Below are 24,217 nucleotides of genomic sequence, written 5' to 3' on the forward strand. Positions count from 1 at the left end.
TGTCATGTCAAAACTGTTGGAGGGTGCGAAACACTGACTTTCTTGTCTTGCTTCAAGCTACAGGAGGTTATTTAAAGTGGTGGGCTGAAAGAGTGAGGGATGGAGAGGTTTGTTTTCCTTTCCCCCATTAGGTCCATCTTGCTGTGTATGATTACAGTCCTCAGTGCTACTGAGGAACATCCGTACCTTCAGCTGGACAGATCTGGACAGATCTGCCTGTGGAGAGATTTGTCATTTTGTCACTGTATCTCACAATTTAACCTACCTCAAGGTTTCCACTATTGCTTTAAATCAAGGGCCTGATCCTACAAAGCAGCATGGCTAGGTTTGTGATTAGAATTCAGGTCAGACTAGACTACCCTAGACCTCTTAACACTGAGCAAGGATGGTCCCATTCCTGGTCCTCCATTCAGAGACCCTGGGATGCTTTTTGCTTCCTCCAGTGAAAGCCATGGATGGCTAGATATCCAGCATAGGCAACAGTGCCCCAGCAGCAACCAGGAACTGTAGTTGATGTAATTCAGGCTCATTAGAGCAGCCTCATCATTAAGCAAAATATCAATGCTCACCCATACGTTTACAGAAACAGCCTAAACTACTTTTTGTACCTGGAGAAGAGGAGGGTATGGTAATGGTGCTACAATGAAAGTCACATGGCAGTGTGTGGTTCTTCTTCATTGTTGCAAATAGAATTTACAAAATGCAAAATCTGTTTATGAGCAACAACATATGCATATTTAAACATATTTAAAAGGCTGTCTTCCATCCTGAGAAATCCTGTATTAAGCTTAAGCAAGGACTTTTCTGAGTCTTTAGTATACACTTAATTCTCAGGAATTAGGGCCAAACTGGAGTGGATTTGTGCAAAAAAATTTGTGGATTTTTGCACCTGACAATATTGTCATCAGTGTGCCTAACAAGGTAGTCCTAAATGACTACCCCAAAGGAAGGGTGTTTTAGTGATGAATGCTTCATTCTCTTCTACTCTGTATGCACTGGGAGACTAGCTCCATGAACACCTTTCGTATGTTGTGTGCTTATAAAAATTAAAGAACAAAGGGAAGAATAGGGCCAAGAGGAAGCATACACAAAACATAAACTTAAAACCTAAGTTTATGGCATATATACAGACCTTTTATTAACTGGCACACACCCCAATTTTCCCTTTATCTGTCAGAAAAGACACTGCACAGAAAGAAAGAAGTAGATGAACAGGTTAAAACTTTCCTTTCTTTCCCTTATCCTCTCCCGTTCCTTTGTTGAAGGGACAGTAAGTAGCAAATATGCATAACTACGTGCATTCTCCAGACCAGGGACAGCATCAGCATATTGACTGAACTGAATGCTGTGAGTAGATTTCCCGAATTTATATCTAGTGATGGTGTCAACAGAAGGGAATAAGAATTAATAAAAGTCAGTCAGTTTGTTCTGTCTGGTAATGGATAAAAGAGAAACGAAAATCTCCAACAAAATGGAAATCACAAACAGCTCTGCTAGGGAACAAAAACATAGCTTTGAAACCTTTCTTTCTTTTGCTTTCAGTAGACATGAACATAAATCATAAGAGCCAAAACAGGGGACATATTAATCCTGACACCAGGATCTTTCTCTAACTCTCTTCCTTGCCAGTTTGAGTAGGTGGTTTTGCAGTTATCTCAAGCACTGATTCCATCATTGCTTCAACAGTTAATGCGCTTTCTCTACGAAAAAACCATTGTCTTGAAGACAGTTTTGAGGGCCATGTTCACCTCTGCATCTGTGCAAAGAATATCTTCATGAGGCTTGATCTAAGGTCTGTTAATGGGAAGGAGAAATAGGGTATACTGTGAGAGGATGACAACACCCTAAGGTGGTGGTACCAGAAGCTGGTGTTACTTGGCATCTATCTTCATTTACAGCTCTCCTTTTCTATACTTTCTTTCCTAAGAGGATCTCAAAACACTCTGCTTGCATAAATCATGAGTCCTAGCCTTATTCTGGAATGGAAAAGTATTATTAAAGTATATTAATATATAAAAGTATGTTAAAACACTTGTTTTAGGGTTAATACACTGAAATGCAGAAAAAAAATGTCATTATCAAGAATAACAAAAAGTTGTTGCTAGAGCTGAAAACAGAACAACAGATCTAGACTACAGATAAACAGATCCCCTCCTTTTCTGTTTCGTACTGTTATGGGTAGAGAGTAATATCCAAAGGTCACTGAGTTATACTGTTCCTATGTATTAAATCATACTTGTTTGCAGGATCAAGATACAGATGTGAAGCCATCCTTCTCCGCAAAAAGATGTAAAATACATGATTATTTTATCTGGATTGCTTTTTCCTAGGAAATTTGGTCAGAAAGAGAAATTAAAAGCTCTAAGAGATCTGAGAGGTTCAGGTTCTGAGACCTTTTTAATAGAAAACTGCTTGGGAGCTTTGTATTCAATATTATTCATTTTCCTTTGTGAAGATGTGATGGTTTATCTCCCCTAATCTGTCCCCTAAAACTGGGAATAGATCCAGATTTTTTTTAAGTAGTATTGTTCTTTGCCCAGATACATTAGGATTATGCCGTTTTTTCTGGTAAATAGAGCAAATACTGCTTCTCACTTGTTTTCATAGTTTCATCTTCCAGAAAATACCATCGATGACAATAATACTGTCTTTCTGTAAGACACCAGGACTTCTCCTACTAGGAAGCCCCTAATAAGCACAGACACCTTGCTACTTTTATTTCATCTCAGAGTATGTCCAATTCAGCAGTCACTGAATTCAATCTTATCTGATCCGATGGTGGGCTTTGACAAACTGCATAAACCTGTCATTGAGGGGAAGACATGTTATAGTTACTAGTCAGGATGTTACAACTTTCCTCATTGTTTATTGCAGATGGGGTAAAATCGCACAATCAGAGACAAAGATGAAAGTGAGGTTAGTTAAACACTGAGCTATTTTGTGCTGAAAAAGAGTGATAGTATCAAGCCAACAGTTCAAAGATTCAGTGCAAATACTCTTTGGCTGTTTGGTTTTTCAGTTGTAACACTGGTCAGTGAAAAGATACCAAACATCCATGTAAGACAAACTCAAATTTTGCAGAGGAAAGCTACACATAAAAAATGGTCGCTGCTCCCTCATGCACTGATACTTAAAAATGTAAACCTTTTTGACCACTATAAACATTATTTCTGATTTCCTTTGTCTATAAGTTGCAGGTGGTTTATGTCTTCCCATGACCCTCTTATTCCAGTTTTCTTATCAGCAATTAGTTACACAGTAATTCAAATCCAATTTCAATATTGACTGCTAGGCTGAAAGCTCTGTGTCAAATTCTGGCTCTCTAGCATTTTCTGGTTCCATTAAGAACTTATGAAACATTAAGACTTAGGAAAAAGAAGGGAAAAAATATCTAGGGAGTGATGTTAGTGAGTCAATTATGCTTATGTTGCATGGTCCTCTAAGGTCACATTAAACTTGTATTGCTCCTAGTACTTAAAAAGGAACATTTCTATTAAAAATTAAAGCAGGTGAAGAGCGTCTATAGTGCATAAGATAAAATTTATGTTTCTTGTTTCTATCTGGCAGCAGATCACAGCTTTGTCCATCTGCACAGAGCATGTATCCCTCCTTGAACGATTTCACCACCATTGCTAGGCCAACACTAAATAACCTTCTTTGGGACTGATCTTTACCTGTTTCTACAGGAAAGCCTTACTGAATCCCAGTGGTCACTTGGCCCCAGCTGGAAGGATGGTACTGGGAGGAACTGCTTTGGTGATGCTGTATGGTGGTGCCTTTCATCAAGTGCGAGGCCAGCCCTGGCCAGGTCAAGCTCAGAACAGGATACATGATGATATGAGGTCACAGGTTCAGTTGGAGTGACATAAGTGATGAATTCTTCCTCTAGGGTTAAGCACTGCTTCCAACTTGGCCTTGACAGGACAGTGAAGTGTCTCCAGTCAGTTCCCGTGTTGTAATCTCCTAGAAACAGAGAACAGAAATCTTGATCCTGTGTTTGTACAACAATCAGCACAGAGAGATGCTGTCCTCTGGCTGCGGCACAGTGTCCCACTTGAAATATTTAAAGTAATGCATGAACACCCAATACTGAACTTGCCAGTATTGCAGAAAACTATCCCTAACAATGGCCTACAGTCCATAATTAAAAACCTATTCCACTGACAGCTTAAATTTCTGCTTTGGAGAGTAGCCAGGGAAAAGCTCCACTGCATCAGCAATTTGTCTCCCTGCTCTGTATTGCAGTTTTGTTTTGTAACAGATACTTATGACACAGATGCTTATCGAGAAAAGTGAGCTGGTGGATGTACTTTTGTCTTCTACTCTTGCAATCATTTTATGCCCTGCCCAGAGGTACCTTCAAAGAGAGTATTCTTTTGCGTCCACTTTACATCCCTCCTGGTGAATGCTCTCTAGTGTGGTATGAACAATTTCTCTGGTGTTTTCTTCTGATCAGTCCTATTTTGGTTAAATGTGGGACTAAAATTTAAAACTGTTCGGGCTGATGATGATCGGTGTATGGAAAGAATCTCATATTCTTCTATTTAGCAACATCACTGAAGGTGATAATGGTATGTCATAGTCTTGTGTGCAGCTGCTTGACAGGTGGCTAGAAAAATAAGCTAATATTCTGATATCACTTGTAAGGAGAAATAATTGATTCTATCTGGCTTGAAAAACACACCCTGCTTTCCTTTACACCTGGGTATTTATTAGGGTTTTCCCAAATTATTCTTGTGTCACTAATGTAATCTGAAAACACTAGAGTCACTGTTCTGCATCTGGAATTACATTGATAATAAAGTGAAAAAAATCAAACTGATCTGAATTGTATATGTACGTACATTAAATGGTCTGGCTGAGATTCTTAGGACAGGTCTGCTTCCCCAAATTTTTCGGCTACAATTCTGCTACCTGTGAGCCAAATCCTACTCTCACTTTTGGATGTCCTTGTCTGACAGGCTCACAACTCTGACATTTTTGAGAGAAGTTCTGTATTAAAAGTTTCTGTGTTCCCAGAAAACAGTACCTTCCTTCTCCTGTGAAAGTTCATGTTCTCAATGCATCTCATAATGCCAGGCATTAAGAAAAATATACCAATATCGTAAGACCACACCAGCCACTTGGGTCTTGAGGTTTTAAAGATGGTAGAACCTATTGATCTGAAGAGATTCTAGGTGAAGTACCAGCCAAATAAAGATTCAGGAGATTATTTTTTTTATTGTTTGAGTAGACAGTTTGACAAGGTGTAGTTCATTATAAGGTTTGTCAAGTAAACAACCAGCAAATTTTTGAGTTAAAATTATGAAGGAAGCAATGATAACAATTACTAATTCCCTTGTATATCAGAAAAGGTCTCCAGTATCAGCCATCCTTTTTTACTTCCTGAGAATGTACTCAGCGTTTCCTTTGACCCTGGATGTCTCTCTCAGTTTACAAAAGTAAGTCTAGGGCCTCCTTCAGATGCTGAAGTTGTGCCTAATTTTACCAGTAGAGCAGGTTGGGCCCTTTGGTAGAATTTGCTCTGCCATCCCCCACAAGGCTTCCAGGATTTCTGCCCTCTTAATACATTCCTCATCAGGGGCAGGAGGCTCAGGATCTCACTGGCACTAGAAGCCATAAAGGTAGGTCCTGTAACAGTAACAGCAAGGCAGAAACGGGTACTTCTCAGATGACACCAAAAAGGTAATTTTATTTAAGAAAATATTCATTCATAATTGGGCCTCTGTCACTTTAAATTTTAATGGTAATAGTACTGAAACTTTAAATTACAGTTTTCAATGGCTTCATACTGAATCTCTCAATTACCCTTTGTAACTCCCTTCCCGGAGCATGTGCACTGTGACATTGATATTGCCATTTAAATCAAAAATTACATCTGTGTACACCATGCAGGGATCCTGCCTGTCTCCAATGCCAGCAAGTGGGCAGATATATGAGGAGGTATCACTGCCAGGTCTGAGTCAATCCTGGTAGCCTCATAAAAAAAAATTGTATGTTCCTGGCATGGATACAGCATCCAGCCAACCCAGAGGATGGGCTGGAGGATTCTTCTGCAGGTACAGCCTTTGGTGAAAGGACAGGCATCCCTGAAAGAAGCAAGACAACCCTGACAGTGATTATTATTGCAATTATTATTGCAGTAGCTGTTGAGGTTACCATTGCACAGAGATGCTGGAGCAGCCAAAGATGGCAAGGTGTCTTGCAGTTGGGATGCAAACGGAGAGTGGGCAAGTATTTTCCTTCAAAGAGAGCGAAACTATATGGAGTGACCCAAAAGCATGTGGAGAATTAAGAGTGGAGAAAGTTTCAGGTGTGTCACATTCTGATGTAAATTAGGCCCATATTATGGATTTTGTCATTGTTACTGAAAGCTCTGTTTTTATAATTAACCTGCCATTGTGGTACTTTTGCATACCTGGTGCTCTGTCCCTTCATCTGCAGCTCCAGTCCTGAGGGACTGTGCTTGGCCTAGAGACAAGCACAAAGCTGGTAAGGAAAATGCTCAGTTCCATGTGACCAGAAAATACACTTTTAAAGCCAGGAATGGAAGAAGGTATCAAAAATGATTGCTGTAAAACAGGTTTTTACGAGTAACCAGCTTTGAAAATGTATGGGATTGCTGCTAAGGAAAAAGGCAAATTTTGTGCTGGTTGTACCCTACATTGATGGAAGCTAGAAGACATTCAGCCTGCAGCTTACAATGAGTGGGAGACCACTTTGTCCTTCTAGTGACCCTGTCTAGATAACTGGAAATCTTCATACGGTAGCTTAAATCCAGCTGAGACTAGGCTCCTGTCTATTCCCACTCCTAGCCTGGGTGAAAAGCACGAGGATGGAGGTCACCTAAACTACTCTGTTCATGCAGCTCAGAGCTATCTGAATCATCCAAGCTTTCATTTTAAACAAATTAAATGCCTGGCACTTTATGGTTCCGAAGAAACCTCCTTGATATACGGGTGAAGAATGGAGCCACTGAAAGAAGTGTCCACTGCAGATCGAGCGGGAAATGGCAGCACAGAGGAATGAATGCTTCGTAAGATAAACAGAAGTGCAAGGGATGGGAAATTTTTCACATTTTATTAAATCAGACTTTTACAGTAGTTGTTGAAAGCAAAAAACACTGAATTATATTTAGATAATAGTTCCATAAATAATGTGTGTTTTCACAGCAGTTGCAAAGTCTGGAATTTATGTGCTAATTACAGACCCCAAATCATCTCTGCACAGATTTGCAATTAAAACTGAAATATTTTCATATACAATGTGAGCCCTGTATTCATAGCAACAGCTAAGAGACATGCTGGTTACAGTTTCCTCAGTAAATATGAATATTTTATGTTTGAACACAATTGTTTCACTATTGTTTTCCTTACGTTTGGTATATTAAAAGCTGGAAGAGTTTGAAGCTGAGTGCCACATTGTGGATTGTTATTCCTTTTAGAAAACATATTCTGTATATAGTAAAGTATATGTTGCAACATATACATATATATATACACATACTTGCATATACATATGCAAGTCTAGGGGAATGACAATTATTGAAAGACTCATAGAAAGAAAAAATCTGCATATGGTTATCTTCTTAATAAATATTGTAAAAATATATACTTTTAAAACCCTGTAGTGACAGCAAAGTGCAGGAAGAATACAAAATTAGGGAGAATATTGAATAATTCAGTAGCTTGTTATGTGATTAGGTCTGATTGGCCCATACTAAGATGCTGCCCATGAAAATGATTTCCCATGGTAGTATTGGTCTTGGGGTGGGGGCTTATGATGTCCATAAAATGGGAGAACAAGACTTACTGGAACTAATAATATCATGCCTGTGCAGAATGATTGATGATCTTTAAAAAGACCTAGATTGGTTTCATCTTTCTTCAGATTTTATCACTCACTCTTTCTTAGTCACGGGCAGTCACTAAGGCAAAGAGAGGTAACAAGTGTTTGATGTATAATACTTGAGCCACTTTTGTCAGAACTGCATTTATTTTAAACTGGTCTTCTATTTGATACTCACAAGATGTAGATGTTCTTTATTTTTTTCTCCAGTTGATAAGAACAGATAGTCCTGGGGTTGGATCAAGGGGTAAGCCAAGCTTGCACTAAAGCAATGGTGCCAAAAATTGCAGTAAAAATTAAGCAGATCCTCCTTCCTTGCACTGGAACCATTTCCATTACTGATTAAATGGATATAGAGATGCACAGGACTGACATCTTGGAAGAACGTCCTATCCTTTATTATTTGCAATAGGCACACACCTTTCAGAATGCTACTTAAGCTTCTTAGAATACATTATGTGTTTCAGTTCACTTTCTGCTTCACAATCTGCAGAGAGCCACTAAAGCTTCTTTTATGTCAGAAGAAATTTCAGATGAATATGAAAAAAACACTTAATTTAACCAATTGGGGAAAAAAGGAGTCTTATCCACTTGTTTCTAAAAGCCTACACATCTCCTCAAATATGACAAATCACGCCAGATATCTTAATCATTTGTTGTAACCATCCTTATCAGTAACTTATTCATAAAAATCACAGATGTGTGAACTAAAAAATGTTTGGCAGGGTCCCAAAAGGCAAAGAAAGAGTATGAAAGGGTTGATCAAGTAGCAATGCGCTGGAGTCATGCTCATTTGCAAAACTTTCCATTATCCCCATTTGTTCTAACAGAAATAATAAAAGAAAAAAATTTGCAGGACAACAGGTTTCTGAATCCCATCACTGATACACACACATATTTTTGTATGTATAAGTATGATTACAAGACCATGTGCATGTGGGATACACCTGTGCCATACACCTGTACTTGTGCATGGCTGCGCATATGGACATGCAGATCCTCTCACTTGTGATGTTTTTGTCTCCTATAGAGTCTAATGGTTTTTTGTTTTGACAATTTAAACAGTGACTCAACACTGTTTAACAAAATCAAGAGCAGTTTTGGCAATTAATTTCTACCATCAATAGTACTCTCAAATTGGGCAACTCCCCTTGGAACAGGGAGCAATAACAGCAAAGACTGTGAGAGTGAAAGAGCAAGACAATTCATTAGACAATTCTGCAGCAGCTAAAAGTGTTGAGGGATGTCAGACCGTGTTCCTGTGCTTCAATACTAATGAGAGTCATTGCATATTCATAATCCTAAATACAGTCAGCTTCTGATAAAAACTTTTGTCATCGAAGCTGCACAGCAAGAGCAAAGCATGGCACACCTCATGTCGTGCCACTTCCACCAAGCCAGAGGAAGAGCAAGATTGATTGTTTTCCAACACAGCCTAACAGGGAACTAAGAGATACTGCTCCAAGGGTTCTTAAACTAAGCTTAGTTTGATTATAAGGCTCTAAGTAATCAAGAAAAAAAAGAGAGGACGAAAGTGGGGGGAAGAACGTTGTTTTGCCTTGCTGGTGGATTTTTGGCTAATTTTTTTTTAAATTACTTTTTAAAGATAAAGGCGGCTATGAAAATGTAGCATTCCTTATTGAGAGTTGAGGGTAATTATCTGTTAGGCATTTAAAACTGTTCATATCAATTTTTATCATGGAGAAAGGAGAACAGCAGGTGCTAGTAAACTTGTTCCCATGTTGTAAGAACAATGCTGCATGTCTTAATAGATACAAATCTCTAAAACTCTATGAAGTTTCACATCAATATGAATAGCAAAGATTAGTGAACTCAACCTGACAGATATTAAAATCAGCTCTGCCAAATGTTGTGCTCCCCAGAATTGCAGATTCCTTTTAATTTTTTTTTTTTTGTCAGCTCCTTCTTCTTCTCATCATTGTTGCCATTTCTATTAATAATTTTGAGAAACTACCCATCTACTTTGCTGGCAGTCAAATCATGAAGGTACACAGCTCTGCTAGCCTTTAACCTGTCTGCTGGGACAGCTGTTAGCATTCCCTGAAGTCAAAGAGAAACGTATGTTTCAGCACCCACTTGGAAAAAGCCTTGAACATTTTCTCACTCATAAAGATCTCTTCAGCTGGAATGCCAGCACATTTTGACATCTATTTGACAGGCAAACAGGCTATGAAATATACATAAAATTAAATAAAAATTAAATAGAACAGGACAGTAACACAGAGGTTTAAAAACATGATTACAGTGCAAGATTGGATTTTTTTCAGTAATTATAAAACTGCACATGTGGGCAAAAAAAAAAAGAATTCACAGCTCAAGAGAAATCACAAAGATTAAGGATGGGCAGGTTGCTCTAAACTCTTGAATATCTTAGTCATATGTATATGGTCTTTGAAAATAGAGAAATCTTGGAGTTCTGATTGATTGAAGTAACTGATTATCCACAGATATTTTAAGTGTTGAGACATTAAATTGTCAGCCATATCAGTTTGATTGCAGTAAAACATAAAAACATTTACTTTTGTCTAGTTAGAGAAATTTATTTTTCCCAGAGTGACAATCCTTTAAGTAGAAACCAGGCAGCTTGCCAGCTCTCCATGTTGTACATTTGAAGTTTGTAAATGCAACCATATTTTCAAAAGTTTTTCAAGGTCCAATAAGTGGCTCAGAGGTCTTGGGCAAATAGTCTTGTAATAAACAGATTTCTGTGTACTGCTTCAATCTCCCTTAAGCCTGGTATAGATTAGTATTTATTCATTACAAATCAATGAATGGCATAGACAGTGGTTTGCATTCAAGGTGTACACATATTCAGAGCTCCACAATTATGTAAAACATTTCCATTAAAAACCAGTAACTCTTCTTGGACTGAAGCTATAGGAACAAGTTTGATTAATATGTTTTACAAGCCTAAAGTAAATGCTCATCATATCTGCCAGCAAGATGACAGCTTTCAAAAAGGAACCTTTGTTCCTGGGATAAGTAATTTGTGTGATCTTCTTTAAGATACCACACTCAAAACTTTAGAGGGAGAAGGTGTTACATTCAAGCAAAATCTGCTCAAAATGTGAATGCTGTTAAATCTGCTTTGCATTCCAGATCCTTGGTATGCATTATTTGACAGGATAGTGACTTTTTTAAAAATTTGTTGTTCTTGCCTGTCAGAAAGCCTGTGCTTTCCCATTAGGCAGAGGTGTACTTGACAACCTTTTTACCTATGAGCAGGAAAAAAGCCTGGGCATAAAGATTACCAGATGTGTTAAAAAATTACATTCAATTGACTGAAAAAATAAGGAAGTAGACCAAAATTTGGAGGACAACAAAGGAATGATTTAGCCAAATCCATGAGAAGCAAGGGGAACAATTCCATCTTTCTGGGCTGTTAAATGTGTTCTCCTAACTGGAGTACTAGCACCTCTGTCACAAAGATTTAGACAGTGGTATGTTCTGTCTTCAGCATTAATGAGCAAATGCCTCAAAAACATGTCAGATGTTGAAAAAATAAAACTGTGGTTATCCATTACCATGGGAAAATATATCCTTCCTGACCTCTTCAGGCAGAAAGGTTACTATACAGCATGAAGCACTACATTTGATTACTTTTAGATAGCCAAACATTGCACTTAGTTGTATAATTTCAAAGCTGGAAAAGAGCATTCCACTTAAGGAGTTATGTGTTTATCTGTTTATATGACTTGCTACAGTGAATAATAGCAATTAACTAATCCAACCTTGTTTAAAAATTTGGTCAAAATATTTGACCGAATGGTGCTGGATTCTATTTTGATTTCAAGCCAGATAAAGGAATTGACCTTAGTTTTTCCATCAGTATGCCCTTCTGCTTTTGGTCTGTGGGTCTATGTAAAGCAGAAGAGATGCTCTTTGTTGTTTGCCTATCTCCACTCAACTAATCTTCTCTTCTACAGATTTTGGCTAAATCCAAGGTAAGTCAGTCTTAGACTGAGGTCTAACTGCTTGGTTTGCAATCTGACACACTAAATAAACCTATGACCAAAGTGTGTCACCCAAGTGACCCCGAGTGTCCTTCTCAAAGTGAGGTGAAAAAACCTGGATGTGGTCCTACACCCAACAAGTTATGTTTAGTATGAAAATGTGACATTGATTCTTATATTATTTAAAGGTTTAGAGCACCAAAAAACTCACATCCTTACTTGATTGCTGGTTGAGTTATTGCTGTTCTTTTAAATATGGTATTGGCTGAACACAAGCTAGCTTACAACCAGATCTTGCATGAGTCTCCACTGGCACTACAAGATCCTTGCAGGCTCTGTAGCATTCTCCCACAGGACAAATTTGGAAAGTCAAGCTTGATTTCAGGAGCAGACAGAGCATCAACTTGGGCATGGACAGACAGACAGGTTGCTGTGTGGTGTGGGACCCTGCAAGGAGCTGGCAGAGGCAGTTAGACTCAGCAGACATCCCAGTTAACCCAACAGCCTCCCACTGGCCATATCCATTTTAGAGACCCTCAGAGCAACTTATTGACAATAGCTGGTTCTTACCTTTTCCATCTGAAGTCAGTATGTATGGACATGGCCAAACAAATACAGCAGAGGTGATCATCTATCCTAACTATGTATTAGTACAATTTTAATTTACCTTCGTGCTGGGGAGAGGATTGATGCACTAAAAATAATAAATAATACCTGGTTTAGTCCAAGGTAAGGAGTTCATTTCTTCTTACACAGTAATTTATTTCCTTAAACACTTTCTTTAAATTATCCTTACCATAAGACACTGGAAAGTCCAGGTTTTTTTATTCCTTGCTCACTTTTGCCTCTTTTGCCCTAATTCAATTTCTTTTTGCAGAAGAGACATTATTTTAGTCCTTCCAGGTTATACTTCTCCAAGTCCTGCAGTGTTGTCTTATTTAGGAGAGCTCAACAGTTTTCCCAGCACCAGCATGAGTTTGGATTTTCCCACCATTTTTTAAAAGAAACTCAAAACCCTGAAGTTAATAGTGCTAGTGCCTTTCAATCTATGACGGCGAGGTTGTTGTATGTTATTATTACTATCTTAAAGAGGCAAAGTATATTTCCACCTATGCATACTGTACTTAATATATTTCTAGTTTCAGAATTTTGGAGGGAGATCATTCCATCCTGGTAATTTGGTATTACTGAATCTCTCAAATTGCTTCACTGTTTTCATGAAACACATCAGCCTGTTAAGGACATATTTTTATTTCCTGTGAAAAATGACCTGGAATAGAATTTAGAAACAAAAATATATTAAAAGCCTGAGAGAGCTGATTTACTGGAAAATCTGAGTATTGGTAAGTGTTGACAATGAGATGTAACAAAAACCTATAAATATTTGAGGGTTTTTAACAGTAATAGTTGAGAAAAAAAATTATTGGCTATGTCATTGAAATATTTATCTTGATGTATCTACCTTATAGTGGAAAATGACAGCAGTATTTCAGACACTGTGGTGTGGAAACTGGTCTTGATTTTAAATCTTTAATCAAAATTACCAGAAAATATGAAAAAGAAAATAGAGAGATATGTCTGGAAATTTTATTTGAAAACATATGCTGCAGCATCCCAGATTAATTTGCAGAATCCCCATTAGCTTGATAAAAGTCCAGTGAAATATACGGACAGAAATAGCACTCCTTTGACATGGGGATTAATGAAGTGGAGAAAGGAAGAAATGAAAGAACAGGGAAATCTGACATTCAATCCATCTCTCCCCTCTCTTTAGCACATGATATTGTCTACACATGTATCATTTGCACTGGTAATTAATTTAATAATATTGTATCTGTTCTCGTAGATTCTTTGATCTTTCATTCTTAACTGCTCCTGATCTGTCAGTGTCATCTATTTCCGTTACCTGATAGAGTATCAACTCCAAAATTTCTTTGAGTTCTTGAGGCCCTGCCTTAATTTTATACTTTTCTAAACACTTATGAAAACAAATAAAGCTGAAGGAGAATTGTTTCCAACTGTTTTAAGGGAAACATGTAGGCACAGGAGTCATGTCCGGCTTACTCCACATGAATGGCCTTCATTTGGCTACAAACTCAAAGTTCTGTTGAAATGTAGAACCAAATGAGATCAAATAACCATAATTATATCTGTGGAGAGTCATGTAAAAGTTTCAAGTCTATTGACTTTGTATTTATCTCCTATTTCACTATTTGCACTCATATTTTGATGGCATATATCTGTGTGGAGTGCTTGACAGGCCTGAAGGACAGGATGCCATCCGGAGAGACCTGGACAAGCTCAAGAAATGGGTCCACGGGAATTTCATCTGGTTAACAAGGTCAAGTGCAAGGTCCTGCAACTGGGCTGGGGCAACCCCCAGCATCAATACAGGCTGGGAGATAAGTGGACTGAGAGGTGGGCTTAGTAGAAGGACTTGTGGATACTGGTGGATGAAAGGTTGCACATCACCCAGCAATGTGCACTCACAGCCCAGAAAGCCCACTGTGTTGTGGGCTATATCCAAAACCTTGTGGCCAGCAGGACAAGGGAGGGGATTCTGCCCCTCTACTGTGCTCTAGTGAAAGATCACCTGGAGTTCTGCATCCAGCTCTGGGACACCTCTCCTATGAAGGCAGGTTGTAAGAGTTGGGGTTTGCTCAGCCTGGATAAGAGGGGGATCCAGGGAGATCTTAGGGCACCTAAAGGGGCAACAAGAGAGCTGATGAGGGACTTTTGTAAAGGGTATGGAATCATAGGACAAGGGCAGTGACTTTAAACTGAAAGAGAGTAGATTCAGACTAGATATGAGGGAGAAAGGTTTTAAGACAAGCGTAGTGAGAACACTGGACCAGGTTGCCCAGAGAAATGATGGTTGCCCACCCCATCCCTGGAAACATTCAAGACCAGATTAAATTGGGCTCTGGGCAATCTGATGTAGTTGAGGATGTCCCTGCTCATTGGATTGGGGTCAGATTAGATGAACTTTAAAGGTCCCTTCCTACACAAACTATTCTATGATTCTATATTTTATTATTTAATTAAGGGAATACCTTGTGCTAGTATTGTTTCCTCTACTTGTCATGACCTAGTGATAACTAGTTTGTGCTGCAAAAGGGTGCGTCACTCTCTAAAAGCATACTTCTCAATTAAACAGGCATTTGCAAAATGCCACTCTTTTGGTTAATAGTTTTAAAGATTTCCTTCTCAACTTCAGCCGGTCCAAGCAACTCACAACATAACTTGCAGAACAGATTTCTCCTCAGGCTTTCAGCGCTCAATGGTTGTAACTTGCTTACTGCAGGTAGCACCAAAACTGCAACAGTGTCTACTCTGGTGCTGTGTGTGTCACTGGGAATTTGGTCTCTTTTAATGGAAAAAGATTAATGGGTTTGGTCATTGTTTCAGATGGATGTATTTGAGTTTGCAATGTCCTTTTATCCATTAGGTTTTCTTACTTCATGTCTGGGAAGGAGGAGGTTTTCTGCCCATTTTGCTCTTTCTAAGGTCACTATCATGGTCACCTAAATGTATACAAGAATATACTCATCTTTTTCTTGTGTGGCTGTTCAATCTATCTATTGTTTGGTCCTGTGTTATTTCATGGCAACAGGAAAAATTGACAGTTTCTCATAGAAGAAGTTGCACGCTTAATAACGATTAAAAAAGTAAAATGGACTTTTCCAGCAGGGGAAATGGTTCTTTAATTCCTATTTTGTAACAAATTTTTTTTCTCCGTTTGAAAATGCAAATCAACATAATTGCATTTGGCAGGTAAAAATATTTTTTATTAATTGGAACAAAAATCAAAATTAAACACTCTATAAATTCAATCTGCTTTTTTCTTTCCCTGAATCTTGGGCAGGAAGTTGTGATAACATTGAAACATGTAACAAATATCTTATATATACCACTTTCAGTTATTTTTCTACCCTAAATGTCACTAACATTTTTAATTATATTACTTTAAAAATAAAGCATCCAGACAGGATATCTTTTTCAATTTTCAAAGCACAAAGCACAAAGAGGAATTTGTAAAAAAAACCCAAAAACTTAGTAGTCAAACTGTTATTCTGTTTTTATTTCCTGTAGGACACCTGGGGGTTAGGTATAAAGCTGTGGTAGTTTGGTCTGGGCCTTCTTTGGTGACCAGTTTGTAACCAAGGAAGAGTCCAGATTTACCCAGTATTCCCTATGATTTTTACGTAAACCGGACAGAAACACCAGATAAGGTGGTAAGGTTTGGAGACTTGCAGGGAGCCAGCTTCAAACCATATCAGAAGCTAAGGAAAAATTATTTTCTTCAATAAGTATTTTCTGATTTTCCTAATTTAGCACTTTGGAATTCTAACATATTCTCAACATTTTTGCTATTATCATCATGCTAAACATGTGTGCAAATTAAACATATTAAAAAAATTCACCAAGAATAATTTTCAAAAATAAAATTGCCTCTTTTTTAATATGTTTTCATTTACATACCTCATAATCTCCTCCAGAAAATTATACACATTTTTCCATGAGCCAAATCACAGCCTCTCCTTTCTTTTTTCTCCTGTGTAACTTTTGGAGAAACAGCCTCACTGCCAACTGATTAACATTTTCCTTCCTACTACTTTATACCTGCAACCACTACAGTGGCATTGCAAATGGAGCAGCTAAGCATTCAATCTGGATTTCAAATGGAAAAGGAAATTAAGCCTTTGCTAATAGATGAGTGGTTCATATGGCACTTTACATTTGGTTTGTATTTTTGTAAAGTAAATATTTATATATATTGTACATGTAATTTATTACATGTGTCCATGTGTGTGAAATATACGAAGGTTATTTATGACCTATGTCAAAAGGTTACGAACAAATTGAATTTATGGAAAGGAATTGCTATTCCGTGGTGATCATGACAGTAAGTGTTTCTAAAAAAATATAGAGACAGATCTTAGCCTGTTTGCTGCTAACCAAAACCAATGGCTCTTAAGCTGCTGGCAGCAGTTCTTTAAGTGATGGTATGTGTCACTAAAACAGAGTAGGACATATTGCAGCATCAATTATTAATGCAAAGTAACTTCCACTTGCAGATCACAAGTTGCAGCGCCATGGAAATCTGCAGGTCTTTCTTTATTGTCTTGTTCTGCTGGAAGGAGTACCCCATGTCTGGATGCAGTGTCCTTTGATAAACTCTCTGATGTCCATGTTTTGAGAACATGAGAGAAGTATTTGGTTCAGTGAGCACTTTTCTCCTGCTGGACCAATCTCCGGAGCACATTCTTGAGACAGGTAGAAAGTTGTAGAGTAACACACAAAGTCACTTGATGGCACAACAGGACATCAGTTCTTATTATGAATATAATCATCATAGGACAAGAAACCAATAATTTTCTTCCCAAATAATTTTCTTTCCACTCCTTTGGTATTCCAGAAAAATTACAAACCCTCAGCGGACTATAAACCACCATATTAATAATTCTGATATTCATCAACGAAAGGAAATATGAATGTTACCAATATTTGCACTTTTTGTACTAGATGTCTGGAAAGATAACCCTTATGCAAGACTTTTTTTTTTATTTCTGGCCCATTCCAATAACCTTTTCTTTTTATTTGCATCAAATCATATTCTGCTACCCCTTGTGACAGACCAGGCATGTTCATAGTGTTTTCACATTGAAAGTTGCTTTCAAACAAGCACCAGCATGCTTTCTCTGTATTTTCACAAAACATTTACATATCTTCTGTAGGACATGCTAGCATCCTCTTCATTTATTCCTTCATATTTTGCTGATTAAATATAATAAAAGATAGAGTAAAACTACCTATTTCAAAATTACTGGTTAATTATTATATATTTATGATCTTAACATTTGTGTATAAAATTCGAGATGCTTTAGTGTACTTTGATACATTCATTTTTACAGAAATGTTGAAATAAGTTAGAATGATTCTGATCATTTTATAATCAAGACACATAGGCTTTTAACTAGCCTATAGCCCCATCTCGCAAGGTAGTTACAGATGATACATTAGTTTAAAGTATTTACATAAGCTGATCAAACAATCAGCAAAATACTTAATTAGATTAAGTCTTGAAGTTAGTAAGTCCTTTTTAGTCAGCACTAACATGTATAAACACCTGGGGAAGTGGTTGCAAAGAGTAGGTGATGACCTCAAAATTTTTCCCAGAACTGATAGATTTAGTCTGAGGTTTCTTCTTTGCTGTTAGACATTAAATGATCCCATCACCAACTAATCTGAATATTTGCTTTAATACAGTTCTTTTATGATTGAAGTTTGAAGATATTTTCTTAGACTAGTTATATTTTGGTGGCTTAATCTCATGATAAGTATTAACCATAACTTGACAATATAGATTATCAGAAAGAATGGTTTTAATAAACTTAGAGTTAATTTGCTGGAAAATTATAATTGCTTCTTTTTTAATCAGTGTATGAGTTCACAAAGTGCAAAAATTAACTTTCTAAATGTGGTCAAATTCTTATTTTTTCAATTCAGAGAAATTTCCTTTTAATGTAGTGTTGCCTGAGTGAGGGATTAATAAGTGTTAGACTGTGGTAAATATAGCATCCAGAAAATTTTGTGTATTCCAGCTGTTACTAAGAAGACAGTTATCATTCAACATTGTACTTTGTACTAAATTGGTTTTGCCTGACCATGATAATGTTTATAAACTATCAGTACTCCATTGTTCCTATTTGTAAAGAAAGGGGCAAACCCAATTCTTCATTATTATAACTCAGTGTTTCCTTGGGTTTTTTTTAATTTTTTACTTTCCAAAAGTTATGAAACTAGGTTCTCTGTGTCTCAACTACTAGGCACATAAATGATTAAACTAGGAGAAGCAGGAATTTTTTTTACTCTGTGGATTGTGCAAGAAATTAGTATTTAAGAAGTTCACAACAGGGAGAGGTCTTCAATTGAAGAGTCTCTGAAAAGAGAAGTGTGGGTCAATACCACATCAAAAGAGTTGCTAATCAGAAGGACTCAAAGATGACTTTCTAAAAGAAAACCGAAATTTATTTGAGTACCAGTATCTATCACTATTCATTACAGTTATTCCAGAGATTTACATGAATGAATTTTATCACAGAAAATAATCAATAACTTTTATTATGAATATAAGTTTTATTATAATTTTGAAATTGTTTTCTTGTCTTGTGGGGTGTTTGGGGGAGTTTTTTTAGCATATGGGTAGTAGATAAAGTCCACAGTTGATTATTTAACCCTAGTTTCTCTAGTAAGCAAGTCCTCAGGCGGACAGGTGGACTGCAAAGGGATTTTGGCAGGGTACTGAACATATTGAGGAAAGCCCATTTTTCTGCTATTATTTGCCATTCTAAGTTAGTTTCATGCCAGTGTTTGTGGTGAATGTCACCAAAGAAAAACCAAAAACCAGGAAATAGACTGACGAAATATGCTTTAGAAATCAAACCATATGAAAAATTTTATTCAAATACATTTTATACTGAGTCCAGTTCGGTATTGTTCCTCTCATTCCACAGCTGCTGCAGTGTGGGTTGGACATTACCAAAGCTGACTTTGGTCATTTCTATGTCAACGGGTTTATAATGAGCAATGGCTATGTTGACATGGTAGCTCATCCCACATTCCAACCCCAAACAACTTGCAGCCCCACCCAGATGTCTATTGGACCTTAAATATATGAAACTCATGTTTCAGCTGTGGCCCTCTGGGTGTATCAGCCAGTCCTCAAGATCCAAGTACTTGTACATCTCTTGTCTGTCAAAATTTCCCAGGACATATGTCCATTTAAAGAAGTAAACTGTCACTGCTGGAAAATGGTATATAAGATGGTGTATTGCCATTCCTCTTGGACAAAGAGTTAAACTGTTTGCAAACAACCTTTACCTGGTTCTCAAGGTTCAGCACACATGGAGCTTTAAACTGCTTACAACACAGCATTTCTCCTACCTCTTCTTCCACGGCAAACCAAACTGCTTTTAGATAGCAGTTTCCAAAAAAATTAAGTTCATGTTCTATAACAGTACTCCAGACTGATTTTTTTTTCTAAAAACCAACATTCTAAAGTGCTTCATATATATATATATGTACAAGAAACGATAAGCATATACAGTCTCCTAGACTTAAAGAGTGAGAAGTTGCATATACACCTGTATATGTATGTATCAGTATACGATCTCTCCTAATTTAAAGGGCTACGTGAAATGCTTGTCAGCATTTTGTTACAGAGAAAATAGTGGGAGAAAAAGTGGCTTATTAATACTTGCAGTATCACTGCCATCTGGAGAGGCTCAGCCTACACTGGGATGTAAGATTTGGACTCAGATTTCTGATGTGTGATCCTAGACCTCAAGTTCAATCAGTCAAAGATATGCCTGTAATTTTAGCCAGCATTTCACATCCATTTGGCACCTGTATAAAGGACTACACAGGGTGTAGAGTAAATACAGAATTAGTCTCACTGAGTTTAATAAACACCTATGAAGGGGGGAAAAAAATCATTGTTCATTTGTGGACCCCTGAGATAAGTATCTTTTTTATAACTTAAAAATGTTCTGACAGATGCCAGTATAAAAAAAGAGGTCCAGTACATCCAAGAGGAAAATAAAAAACACAAATAAAAATATCTGTAGACCCCTGGAAAAAAAGCTAAAATTTGTCTTCTACAAACCCCCAAACACATACTCCCCTGTTCTTCCTGCATCTTATGAGGAAAGGGTGGATCTGGATTTTCTCTCCAGATGAAGAACACAGCAGCCTGTTCCCATCGAGCACTTCTTCCATTATCCACATTATCCTGCTTCCTCTAACACCTGCTACAAAATATTTCATACTTGTTCTGTCTCACTCAAGGTACAGGAAGAAAATGACACTGGCACCACCAAATGTTGTGCCCAACACTGTAACTGACTCTTCCGAAGCAAGCTGTCTCTACTGTCCTTGTGTTACATGGGTAAAGGTGTCTGTTTCATAGACATCATCCAAGGCACAGCAGCAGCACTACAGGAGCTGATACCTCAAATTCAGTGTGAATGAAAAGACTCATGGGATTCCCCTGGCTAGCCTTCTTTTATGATTTTCTATCTCACGGTATGTGATATTTTGAAGATGGAGTGCTCCTACTGTTGCACATGAGTGGCCTGTGGCAATAAGTGAGGAAGAGACTTTTCCAAGCCCCACACAAGGAAATGTATTAAAAATGCATTTAAAAAACCATGCTAGCTGTGTGGGTTCAGGTGGCTTATTGAGATGTAGCCTATTGTAACACCACAAAATCTATTACATGTATCTGTCACTGTTTAATGTCATACAGCTTTCATCAAACACATGTTGGCCAAGATTATCCTGTCCTTCCAGATTCATGTTTGTTCATGTACACCACAAAGCTCAGTCTGGTTCCTTCCTTGTCCTACTCCTTATCAAGAGTGGAAGAGCCTGGAAAATGTTATATCCCCTTTCAAGTAACAGACTCTCCAAAGGCCCGTGGACAAACTTGGAACAGCTTTGTGTCTGTCCATGCAGGGGCCAAGCCACATGCTCCGAAAAGCTTCATATTCAAAATGTTGTGTAGCAAAAAAAAAAACATTACAGTTGCTGGATATGTTGTCTGAGACTGTCCTCAGTGGCCCAGTCTTCACTAGGAGCATCTGGTGGGACACTACAGGAGTGCAAGAGCAATACAAAGCATTTGGAATGTCCATTAGACGTAGCCTTCTTACCTTGAGCCATTAATTCAAGTATGAGCTATGTCAGAATAGAATAGAATAGAATAGAATAGAATAGAATAGAATAGAATAGAATAGAATAGAATAGAATAGAATAGAATAGAATAGAATAGAATAGATAGAATAGAATATTTCAGTTGGAAGAGACCTACAATACTTATCTAATCCACCTGCCTAACCACCTCGCATCTGACCAAAACTGGCATTTGTCTAAATGCCTCTTAAATGCTGACAGGTTTGTGTTTCAGTATTTGAAATCACCCTTTCAATAAAGAAATGCTTCCAAATGACAAGCCTAAACCTTCCCTGACACAGGTTTAAACCATTCCCACAAGTCCTGTTGTTGGACCCCAGGATCTCCCCCTCCACTTCTCCTCAGGAAGCTGTAGACAGCAATGAGCTCACCTCACAACCTCCTTTTCTCCAAACTAAACAAACCCAGAATGCTCAGCTGCTCCTCAACTACCCAAGCTTAGGCCAAGAAGGACCGCAGTGGAGCTTGTCATCTCATGTTGGTAGGCCTATTTCTGTCTGTCCAAGGGTGTCTCCTTAAAAATGGAAGTTGATTTACAGGACCGCAACAGAGCTGTTCCAAAGGTCAAGGACAAAGAAGCAGTGTTGGCATGATACACAAATTATTAATAATAAATTATAAAATAAAACAATCTGACCCTTTTGCTCTCCAAAACTGAGACAATTGTTTGCAATAGATTCACCACAAATATTTCTCAAAATAACCCAAGGGCTGTACTCCTATCTGCTGTTTGTGCTGACCTGAAAAGTAAGCGATGAGGAGCGAGTCCACAACAACTACAGATTAACCGTATGTGTCCCAAAGAGGGAGTCATATTCTCTACTCAGAAGTTGCTTTGGGATGCGTAAGATAAGCATTGTAATAACATATACTGATTTAGGGAAATTATATTCTCGTATTATTCCGGGTTTTCTGGAAAATTACTGTTTCCACATTAACCACTTCTAGACATTGAACAAACTTTTATCCCACTGATAAGAAATGTGAGTAACCTTATATTTTCCATCCACTCTCACATGGAGCAATGCAAACACATATACTGTTGTACCCTTTTTACACTGGAGATAATATTTTTCAATATTTACACCACTGTCCTGAAATTATATTCACACACTACAAAAAATTTGAAACAGTGGTAACAGCAGAGGTGGGAAAAATCTGCTTTTCCTTTTTTCCTAGTTTGCTGTTAATTTAATGATATGTGACATTGCTATCAGCGCAATGCAGTAAAACTTAAACGGTACCCAATGTGCACAGACACTATGAAAATTTTAAATGACAACAGCAACAACAAAAATTTTCCTTTCCTATGTCCTTTGCGTTAACATAAGGATATGTGACTTTGCTATCCATGCGCTGCAACAAAATTAAATTGGTGGACAGTGTGCCCATTGAGAGCCTTCAAATAAAAAAAAAATTTAAAAATTATTCTCCTTTGCATCATGTAAAGGATAGATGATGTGAGGAACAAATTTTACTTCAGTACCACATCACAAATAATATGCCATCTGAGAACCTATATTTCTTTCTCATCATGAAGGAGAAAAAAAAGTACTTTGGAACAATTTCTTCAAACTTCTTTTCATTTTTTTAAACACTAAAAATATGTTTTAAAACATTTTCTTATATTAGAGTCATTGTGTTTATACATTTCCTAAATGAATTTTTTTTGTAACATATTTGTGTCTAACATTACTTATATAAATAAAAATACACAGTCATTTTATGGGATAATAGGCAAACAGACATCTGCATGCAACATTTTCCTCATTAGATGTGTTCATGTTAGCATATTTTTATGACTTCACTGCAGAGTACAATGTGCTGATTTGAAACATTCTTAAATATAGCTTATTATGTATGTTAACAACCCAAATGCTTTAGTTATGCTCAGAGAATTGTTTAATAAAGGAGCAGTTAACACTACTGTAGTGTGAGGCCATGTGACCTAGAAGAATATGCCCACAGGCGCAGCAGGAGCAAAAGCAGTAACTCCTCATCTCTGATCAGTAAACTGCTGATGGTCCACAGGTCCCTTCTCCAAGATGACAAGACAGCCAGCTCACTCTCCTTGTTTAGAGCTACTAAACCACATTGCAAATATTTAGGCATGTATTAGGTGACTTAGGACTATTTTTCCACTATGTAGCTTTCAACATTAATACAAAGATGCATGGGTTACGTTGAAAATAGGCAGTGGAACACAGAGTTGTTCCAAAGACCGTGAGTTTTGAGAAAATCTGGTCTGTGATTCAAAACAACAACGGTAAATGAAAGGCATCACTCTAGAAGACTTAGACTGAGGAACTCTCCCAGTTTAATGGGAGTGAGCTCCATCTTCAAGTGTTGCAAACCAATTACTGCAGTGGTTTAACGTGAGCACAACCATCACAGCTAAAAGCCCTCCGTGGAACAGGACGAACAGAGAGTTCAGCCACTGGCAACATCAGGCCAAAGAGCCTTTAACACATGAGCAGATTAGGGTATCTGTGAGTTTCAGTTTCACTAGGATGCATTTGACCAACTAAGCAAAAACCAAGGAATTGAAGGGGTTGATAATCTGGCTGCAAAACTGCACAGATGCACTGCTCAAGCACTTTCACATCATGCTACAGAAGAGCCAGGCAGGCCAAGCTAAG

The 24,217-nt window shown here is 37.6% G+C and overlaps 1 protein-coding gene across 4 annotated transcripts in view; it reads right to left on the reverse strand.

Moving 5' to 3' along the window:
• Positions 1–24,217, reverse strand: part of LOC108496236 — a 95,166-nt gene that overhangs the window by 17,045 nt on the left and 53,904 nt on the right. For all 4 annotated transcript variants that reach the window (XM_017812761.1, XM_017812762.1, XM_017812760.1 and 1 more), the window contains one exon: positions 3,675–3,963. In XM_017812761.1, coding sequence (XP_017668250.1) covers positions 3,675–3,963 — 289 coding nt within the window. The remainder of the gene's footprint in view (positions 1–3,674; positions 3,964–24,217) is intronic.

This window comes from Lepidothrix coronata, unplaced genomic scaffold (genome assembly GCF_001604755.1).
Source record: "Lepidothrix coronata isolate B3197 unplaced genomic scaffold, Lepidothrix_coronata-1.0 Scaffold37, whole genome shotgun sequence".
In the NCBI taxonomy this organism is placed as follows: Eukaryota; Metazoa; Chordata; class Aves; order Passeriformes; family Pipridae; genus Lepidothrix; species Lepidothrix coronata.